Source organism: Plasmodium reichenowi, chromosome 7 (assembly GCF_001601855.1).
Source record: "Plasmodium reichenowi strain SY57 chromosome 7, whole genome shotgun sequence".
NCBI classification, from domain to species: Eukaryota; Apicomplexa; class Aconoidasida; order Haemosporida; family Plasmodiidae; genus Plasmodium; species Plasmodium reichenowi.
The window spans coordinates 47,435-58,015 of NC_033652.1; the positions used below are offsets into that span (position 1 = coordinate 47,435).

Sequence of the window (10,581 nt, forward strand, 5' to 3'; positions counted from 1 at the left end):
AAAAAAAAAAAAAAAAAAAAAAAAAAAAAAAAAAAAAAAAAAAAAAAAAAAAAAAAAAAAAAAAAAAAAAAAAAACCCAGAAAAAAAAAAAAAAGGAACATTTTTATAAAAGAATATATAATAAAGTATAAATATATATATACATATATATTATACTTATAAGAATATATAATGTGTAATATATATGTATTATTATATATTTATGTATAAACTTATTTTCCCCCTTTATTTTTTAAAATTTTGTAAGAATATATAATTTTTCTTTTCCATATATATATATTTATATTTATATATTTATGTTTATATTTATGTTTATATTTATGTTTGTATTTATGTTTACATTTATAAGTTATGTATAATATATATATGTACATTATATAAAGAGTAATTATAATTTTTTGCCTATAAATATGTGACAATAACTATATTTATATATATAATAATATACATTTATTTTACATACATTCAATATATTATATATATATATATATATATATATATATATATATATATATATTTTATAAAGGTTTATTTCTTTAAAAAATAATATAAGGTAATTTTTGTGGGAGAAGTTTGTTAATAAATTATATGATATGTTTTTAAGGAACTTCTCTTATACTCTTATAACTTACCGATACATGTATATTTTTTCTTTAATTAATATATTAAAAACAACATCAGTAGTAATAAAATCACGACACAAACTAAATCATATAAACAACTCAAGGGGTATCAAGAGCCTTAACATTAACAGCAATAATCTTTTTTTTTTTCTTCGATCGAAAATTAGAAAAACACAGAATTATATATTGAATAATAATATAAATAAGAAAAACTATAATGCCCTTTTTTATAAATTAAATAATAAAGAAAAAAAAATGAATAACAAATTTTCAAAGTCTTTAAATATGAATAATTCTACGAATAAAAATGATCACCTAATGAATGATAATATAGCATCGTTTAATAAAAATACTGATATAAAGAATCCTAGGAGTTTTAATCAAAATAGAAATACAACATATAGTAAGCAATTTAGTCAAAATAATAATTATAGTAGCACACACAATAACAATGTTAGTAAGGGGAAAGCATCCGGAAGTTATATAAATAATGGTAATGTTAATGTTTCAAGCAATCCATATGTAAGTAGTAATAACAATATGAATAATAATAATAGTAATAATAATAATAGTTGTAGTAATAATAATATTAGTAATAATAATAATAGTAATAATAATAGTAATAACAAATTCTCAAATAATTTTGCTGGAACTTATTCTACATTTATACAGAATCGAGAAATGAACAAAAATAATGAAGGACCAAATACTTCATTTAATGAAACGAAATTAAACAACTCTTCAAATTTCCTTATAAATAATAAAGAAAAAAAAAATTACAACAATATATTATCCAATAATAATAATAATAGTAAAAATAATGATGGTGACAATATTAATATGCTACACATAAATGATAACTCTGGAATGTATGGTACCAAAAGTAATTATAATAATAAAGATTATTTATTGATTTCTAATAATATGAAAGATAAGAATATGTACTTAAATAATAACACATTAACCAATACTAATAATTTAGATAACTCATTAAAAATTAATAATTATAATAATAAACATAATGACAAAAATATTAATACAAGGTCATCAAAAATTTTAGAAGATCCTAATTCTTATAATAATAATGCTTTAAAAAATAATGATTCCAGATATAATTATTATAATGAAAATTTTACAAATAATATAAAAAATGTAAATAATACGAATACTGGAATAAATAGTTTAAAAAATATGAAAAATCCTTTTAATATGAATAAAAAGTATATGTCTCATTATAATACGAATAATGATAATAATAATAACAACAATAATAATAATAGTAATAGTAATAATAATAGTCATAATAACAATTACATGAACCAGCCACATAGTAATAATTATTATTATAATAATAAATCTAATGATAATTTAAATAACAATAAAATATCCTCATCTTCCTATGCACAAAATTTTAAAAGAGAAACATCAGACGATATTTCAAACAACAACACTAATTATAACAACACCAATTATAACAGCACCAATTATAACAACATTAAGGACAGTAATAATAATAGTAATAATAATAATAATATGATTATTATGACGAATGAAATGAATTCTATCGATTTACATAAAAATATAAATATCCTAACAATGGAATCGTCAAATTGTAATAAAATAGATATGAATAATAATATACTAAGTACTAACGAGACAATACACAATGTAGGAAACAAACATGGAAATAACGATATGATCAAAACGAATCATCATAATAACACAACCACCACGAGTAGTAGTAGTAGTAATAATAATATGTTAAAGTTAAACAATATTATGAAAAATAAAGACATCAATAAAAATGATAACATGGAAAGTAATCATCAATATAATGCACATGATATCTTATATGATAATTCGAGAGGAGCAATGATTGATACCATGACATCTGGTTATAACAGAGGTTCACGAAGTAATAAATTATCCATGCAAAATTATATCCATATAAATCACAATGTGGATTCTTCAAAAAATATGAGCAGTCCGAATGATAGAAGCCCAATCAACAAAGGTGATATCAACATGAATAATAATGAAAATAATAATAATAATAATAATAATAGTATGGGTATTAGTAGAAGCTCTAGTAATATGTTCACAAAACACAACAGCTTTCATAACAACAATAATAATGATCTTAATCAAATTAACAATTTCGGTATTAAGAAGAATGAATACTATGGAAACTTTTCCTCTTCAGCTAACGCAAAAAATATAAACAACCTTATAAATAAAATAGAAGATAACAAAAATAATAATAATAATAATAATAATATAAACAACAACGCTGGCCCCCTCGATTTAGATAGTGATGCATTTTGTTATTACGATTTTAATGAATTCCTAAATTATATGTATAAAGACGAAAATATATTAACCCTTTTCTATATAAGAAAAAATTATCTAAAAGCAGAATCGAAAGAAGAATTTATAAATGAAAACGATAAAATTAAATATTCCATTATCTGGTCTTTTACAAATGACGAAAAAATTGTAGTATATGGTACTCATAATACAAAAAAATTAAGTAAAAAGGTTTGTGTGAAAAAAATTTTATTAAAATTAAAAAATATATCCTTATTAGAACTAGATCAAATGACAAAATGGATGATAAATAGTTTGAATGTTATCTTGAAAGTAGAGAATAAAAATGTAGAAAATAAATTTAATAATAATCTATATTCTTGTAATATTGAATGGAAAATAAATAATAAATTATATCAAGCATCTGCTCAACACGAACATGAAAAAATTGCTGAACTAGTAGCTACACAAAGGTTGTATATGATATTGTATGATGTGAAAGAACAATTAATTCGAGAAAATGACTTTTCAAAAATGAGTGATGATAATAAGAGATTTATTAATTCATATGATAACACGACAATTACAAACAACAACACTAATAATAATAATATAAATAATACAGGTAGTAATAATAATACTTTATATAACAAATATATGAGTAGCAACAGTAAAAATTTTGACGATGCTAATATGCCCAATCAAAATAAATATAACAAAAGCCAAGGAGCAAATAAAAATTTTAATGAACTTATGTACAACAATAATAATCATACTGCAAGTAGTAATAATAATAATATGTTATCATATCAAGAAAATAAAAATATCAAATACGGAGACGCAAGTAATGATCACATGTTAAGTAGAAATAATAATATGAATAATTACATGAACAATGTTTGTTACAATAATAATAATAATAATAATAATATGAATAATATATTAACATCTGCAACGGACATCCACCACAACAACAATAATGTGAACAATATGAACAATGTAAATAAAAATGTAGGACATATGGGTGCTACCCAAGGAAATATTATGAACAACAATAATTTAAATAATAATAATATGTTCTTAAATGCAAATAATGCAAAATATATGAATGAAAATATGAATTTATTAAATAATACACAGCATGGTGGTATACAACAAATGGGTGGTCAACAAATGGGCGGTCAACAAATGGGCGGTCAACAAATGGGTATACAAGAAGTAGGTACCCAACCTGAACAAGTCCCAGATCCCAACGATTTAATTGAATATTGTTTAACCAAACAAGATGCTAGTAGCATACAAATGTTAAGAAACAATATAGCATCAAGATATAAAATACAACAATCAGAAGTATTTGAACAGGTTTTTAATTTATATAAATGTACCTTAGATTGGGAATGGAAAAATGGGAAGAATACATGCAAGGCCAAAAGTGTTGGTTATGGAAGTACAAAAAGTTTAGCTAAATGTGAAGCAGCATATGATATGTTGGTTAAAAATAATTTAATAGAATATATATCGTCTACTGATAGGAAAAATGCACAATTTATTAGAGATTTAATATCAAAGGATTTAAATAAGGCTTTAAACATGGCCATACAATTTATTATACAATATAGTAGTAATGCGTGGTCCATATTTGTGGTCTATTTATTAAGAGAATTATTAATTGATGGAAATTATGATCCTATAAATAGATTATTAAATACCATAGTAGAAGTAAGTAGAGAGGGTCGTATGGAGGTCGAAAAAATGGAAAAGGATATGAACCAAAATGTGAACAATGTGAATAATGTGAATAATGTGAATAATGTGAGTAATGTAAATAATGTAAATAATGTTAACCATTTAAATAATATGAACAATTTAAATAATATGAATGACGAATCTGTTAACAATCCATCATCAGCCATGTTTCATAACAACAAAGTAGACGAAAACAACGATAATAATAATAATAATAATAATAGCTCCCAATTCTTTAATCCTTATATACAAAATAAAAATCTTACCGATAATAATTATGTACATAAATTAGTTTCAATAGAACTGTGGGAAAAACTAATAGACGAATGTGTTGTTATATTAAATGACAAACTGTGCTTTAATTGCATATCCTTATTACAACAAGTCGAATTAGATTATTCAATTTTTATTTCCAAGTGTGCTCATGATTATTATAAAAAATATCGAATTATGCTAGCCTTAGAATTACAAGCAAACCTAGCACAAAGTATACAAGAAAAAAAGAATTTCGAATATTTACATGAAAATAAATCTTTATTATTAAAACTTAAAAGTATTACTATGCCTGTTTTATCTTGTACATGTACTCTAACTAATGAAGAAAAGGAATGGATGAAATCAACACAAATGAGAGAAGATGATATTGTTTTATTGAAACCATGTGATACCTTATTAAAAGATGAAGATGCATGGTCTAATAGTTTAATAGGTAGTATTACTAGTACGAAAAGTGATAATACTGTTTATAATATTAATATAAGAATATTTTCAGCTGAAAATACCAAAAAAGCTAATGTAAAATATAATAAATATAGATTATATTTATTATTAAATATTGTAACACATGAAAGAATGCTACAAGCCTTAAGGTCTATTACATTCATAAGTTCGATACCTACACAATATCAATCACCATATGTATTTACTCCAGAAATAAGATTCTTAATATTACATTCTTATAATAAATATAGTAAATATATAGCACAAAATGGTAAATTAAATGAAGAAATAGCTAATTATGAGAAAATCAAAATGGATTTTCAAAATAATGAATCATTAAAAAATAATAGTATGTCTGATGATATATTAAATGATTATAGTAAAGAAGCTAAAAATCCATATGAAGATTTATTAAATGAAAGTATAAATAAACAAATTGGAAATTCACAAGTTGAAGATATAGATAAATATCTTATAGAAAGTATAAATTTACCAACGAATTTACCTTTGAATGATTCACAAAAATTAGCATGTCTAAGCGCCTTAACAAGAAGATTAACATTAGTTCAAGGTCCACCAGGAACAGGTAAAACACATGTTGCCTGTGCTATTATAGATAGTTGGCATAAACAAAATAGTAATAAAAAAATATTAGCAGTAGCTGACTCAAATGTTGCGGCAAATAATCTCGTAGAAGGTTTGAAAAAAAGAAATATACAAGCGGTTCGTGTTGGTGCAGGTAGTGATAGTGATTTTCATGAGGAAGCTATAATGGAGTTTCATCGTTATAAAGATTTATTGAAATTAAGAAAAAATAATATGCAGAAAGAAGCAAAAGTAATGAAAGCTTTGTTATTCTTAGAAGCTGTTAAAAAATATAATGTTGTTATAGCAACTTGTGTTGGTTCTGGTCATGAAATATTTGATAATGAAAAATTTGAAAGAGTTATTATTGATGAGTGTGCTCAATCTATTGAACCATCAAATCTAATACCTCTAGGACATTATTGTAATAATTTAGTACTAATAGGAGATCATAAACAATTACCACCAACTATTATTTCACCAGATGCTATAAAATTAGGTTTAGATAAATCATTATTAGAAAGATTTGTTATGGCAAAAATTGCACCTGTACATTTATTAAATACACAAAGACGTATGCACTTAAGTATATGTGTTTTCCCGAATTTCCATTTCTATGATAATAAATTAAAAACAGCAAATGTTACTGAAGAAAATAGACCTATCATTAAAGGTTTCTTATGGCCAAATCCAAAATGTAGATTAGCATTTATAGATGTATCCATAGGAAAACCTGGTAGCAAATTTGAAAATGCTTATGGTACATCTAAATTTAATTTATATGAAATAGAACCTTTAATAACTGTATTAAAATCTATAATCAATGAAGGTTGTGTATCTGTTGATGAAATTGGAATATTAACAGCATATGATGCACAAAAAATGAAATTAAAAAAAGCTGTTCAAGATGCATTCTCATATGAAGCTTCTCATAGAATAGAAATTGATTCAATCGATGGATTTCAAGGAAAAGAAAAAGATCTTATTTTATTTTCAGCTGTCCGATCTAATGCTAATAATGAATTAGGTTTCTTAAGAGATGCTAGAAGATTAAACGTTATGTTAACAAGAGCAAAAAGAGGTGTTATACTTTTTGGAGATCAATTTACACTAGCAAATGATCCAGCCAATTGGTTACCTTGGTTAAAATGGATCTCATCAAAAAGAGCAATTGTACATGTAACCAAATTAAATGATCACCTAGAAAACACAGACTATTCTTTATTAGATAAATTAAATAAAATTAACAAAGCTGTCAACTTAAAAAATATTAATGTCTCGGATAATTATTATTTCTATGGAAACGACACAGGCTTCTCCAATGACTACGAACAAAATTATTTTACAAACAATGATAATATTAATATGGATGATGTGGACAATAAAGATGGTGCTGGGGACCAGCAGGTGGAAGAGATTGTAGAAAACTGGGAGGATTTATTATAAAATAATAAAACAAAACCACATTTTAATTATAAAAAAATATACATACATATATACATACATATATATTATATATGTATACATATATTTTTGTTAATAGTATCATAATTTTTCTATTATTTAAACATGAATAAAATGATTCAAAATAAATAAATTAATAAATAAATTAAATAAATAAAATAAACTGTAATTTCATGTACTAATATTTTTTTCTACCCAAATAAATTTATATATGTAATATTTTTATATATAATTCAATTATTTTTATTTTAATTAAAAACTTCTTTTTTTTATATTATATAAAAATATAACCCATTAATAATAATAAAAATATATATATATATATATATATATATATATATAATATATATATATAAACATATTATTTATAATAATAATAATCCCAATTTTTGTATTCTTTATAATTTTTTATTTTTTTTATTTTTTTTTTTAACTTATATTATTTTTTTCCTTTAAATGTTGAACATATAAATTATTAATATTACACTTTTATGTGTTTACATTTAGTGCATCGGTAGTATATATTTTGTATATTAAACTATAAATATTAGAACTACCAACTTGTTAATAATATATTATATATATATATATATATATATATATAATATTTTTAAACTGTATTTTTATAAACACTTATTAAAATTTTGAATATACAAAAGTTAATACAATATATAAAATATTCTTATTTTGATGGATAATTATTTTCTTTTCTTATATATTATTTATATGATTAACACACATATGTTTGTATGAATATTTGAATTCGATAATTATATATTTTAATATTAAATTTGGAAGATGAACTTTTATTTTTATAACATTTCTGGGGGTATAAATATACATTAAATATATAAACCTTATTAAATAAAGTATAATCACTGAATAATAAAAAGAAAAATAAGGAAAATACATAAATATATATATATATATATATATATATATATATATATAACATATGCAGTATCATTTTTCCAAAAAAAAAAAATTATAATTATCTTTATTTTTTTTTTTTTTTTCTTTTAATGTAATAAAAGAACACTGCATAAACATATATTTAATAAAAAAAAAAAAAAAATTTCACGTTTTATATATATATATATATATATATATATTCACAATGATAGTTTTGTTAAGAATATATAAATATATTATATGTATACATATTTTTCACATTTTTTTTTTTATTTTTATCTTGCACAGCGTTTCAGCACAACCTTTACCATAAACATCACCTTTAAAAAAAAAAAAAATAATATATATATATATATATATAATATTTCTAACATTTTATCCAGAAATAATAATTGTTAAACTTACAAAAAAATATTTAAAATATCATTATTTTTATATGTGCATAATATAATATAATATATATATATATATATATATATATGTTTGTCTAAAAATACTAAAAAAAATAAAATATTTTTCATATATAATGTAATTTCCTTTCATTCATATTTATTAATATTATAAAATGGGTAAGTAATATTAACATATATTTATAAATATATATATTATATATATATATATATATATATATTCATGTACATATTTATATTTTTAATTTATAGAAGAATTGAATAAAAGTGGCATTTACAGTAAACAATTTTCTCTCAGTCAAAATAAGCACAATAGTGTACAGAAAAAAAAAAAAATAAAATAAACTTACATATATATATATATATATATATATTTATATTTATATAATGACATTTCACTTTCTGTCTTTACATTTTCTTGTTCTTCTGGAACCTTAGCTTAACATTTACCTTCATATATATTTTCCTTTTTAGGAGAGACTACAAAGATTAGAGAAAAGATTAAGCGGCTTACATTTCAGTATCGAGTTACAAAAAAATGAAAAAATAGATGTAATAAAAATTAAACACAATGTAACATTTATTCTATATATATATATATTTTATTTTTTCCATATTTATATTTTTATATCTTTCTTTTTCATATATCAAGAAATTGAATGAAAAAATAAACACACTGGAAGAAAAGCTAATAGAAATGCATGAAAATTCTAATAAAACATTTGAAAAATTAAACGAAAAGGTACACATAAATATATACATATATACATTTATACATTTATACATATATACATTTATACATATATACATTTATACATTTATACATATATACATATATACATATATACATTTATATATGTGCTTGTGTTCGTTCTTTTATTTGTTCACATTTATTTAATATTATTTCCAGAACATTTTTTTAAATAATTCTCCACCTTTGTTTATTATTAACAGCTAAATGATATACGTAACGATGTAACTAATTATAAAAATGAACTAGAAGAATTTAAAAATGATCATAAAAAAAAATTAAAATTACTAGAAGAAAAGTAAGGCGAAAAAAATAAAATTAAGGACAATAAATATATATACATATATATATAAATATATATATATATATATAATTTTTTTTTTTTATATGTCCGTATACATATTCTTTTCCCTTACAGAGCTGAAGATTTCATAAATAAGGAAAAAGAAGACTGGAGCAGGCTCAAAATTAAGTTGGTAAAGGATTTTCAGCATAAAGCAGCCCTTCTAAAGTAAGGACCAATCTTTAAAAATAAATAAATAAATAAATATATATATATATATATATATATATATATATATATATATATATATGTATATACATTTATATATATAATTATATGTACTCATTTTTGTTTATTTGTTTAGAGAAGAAATGGTTGAAGAATATGGACTTATTGAAGAAAAGGAAGATTCACTAAGAAAATATTACGACGTAAATTTATTTCAACAATTTTATAAAAAATATATATTTATACATACGTACATACATAAATATAATTAAATATATATATGTATATGCTTGTATTTTTTTATTTTCTCTCTTGACAGTGTGAAATTAACAATATAAAATCTATTATACAAAATGAAATCAGTGAGAGGATAAAAACAGAAAAAATAATATTATCTGATGTAGATGATAAAATAAACGAAATTATGAAAATAATTAGAAATGAAAAAACGACAAGGTACAAAATGAAAAGAAAAAGAAAAAGAAGAAATATGTTCATAATATTTAAACATATATATATATATATATATATATTTTTTTTTTTTTTTTTTTT

At 21.2% G+C, this 10,581-nt stretch overlaps 2 protein-coding genes across 2 annotated transcripts; both read left to right on the plus strand.

Moving 5' to 3' along the window:
* Positions 1–593: 593 nt before the first annotated feature.
* Positions 594–7,427, plus strand: PRSY57_0701700 (erythrocyte membrane-associated antigen; the record flags this gene model as incomplete). Its single annotated transcript, XM_012906682.2, has 1 exon — positions 594–7,427. One exon carries the CDS (start codon positions 594–596, stop codon positions 7,425–7,427), a length of 6,834 nt encoding a protein of 2,277 aa, XP_012762136.2.
* A 1,495-nt stretch (positions 7,428–8,922) lies between these two features.
* On the plus strand, positions 8,923–10,485 carry PRSY57_0701800 (hypothetical protein; the record flags this gene model as incomplete). Its single annotated transcript, XM_020114641.1, has 8 exons — positions 8,923–8,926; positions 9,020–9,084; positions 9,242–9,319; positions 9,420–9,509; positions 9,722–9,816; positions 9,937–10,029; positions 10,166–10,232; positions 10,349–10,485. Coding segments are annotated over 8 exons (629 nt in total), but the record flags the coding sequence as incomplete, so codon positions are not given.
* Between the last annotated feature and the right edge of the window lie 96 nt (positions 10,486–10,581).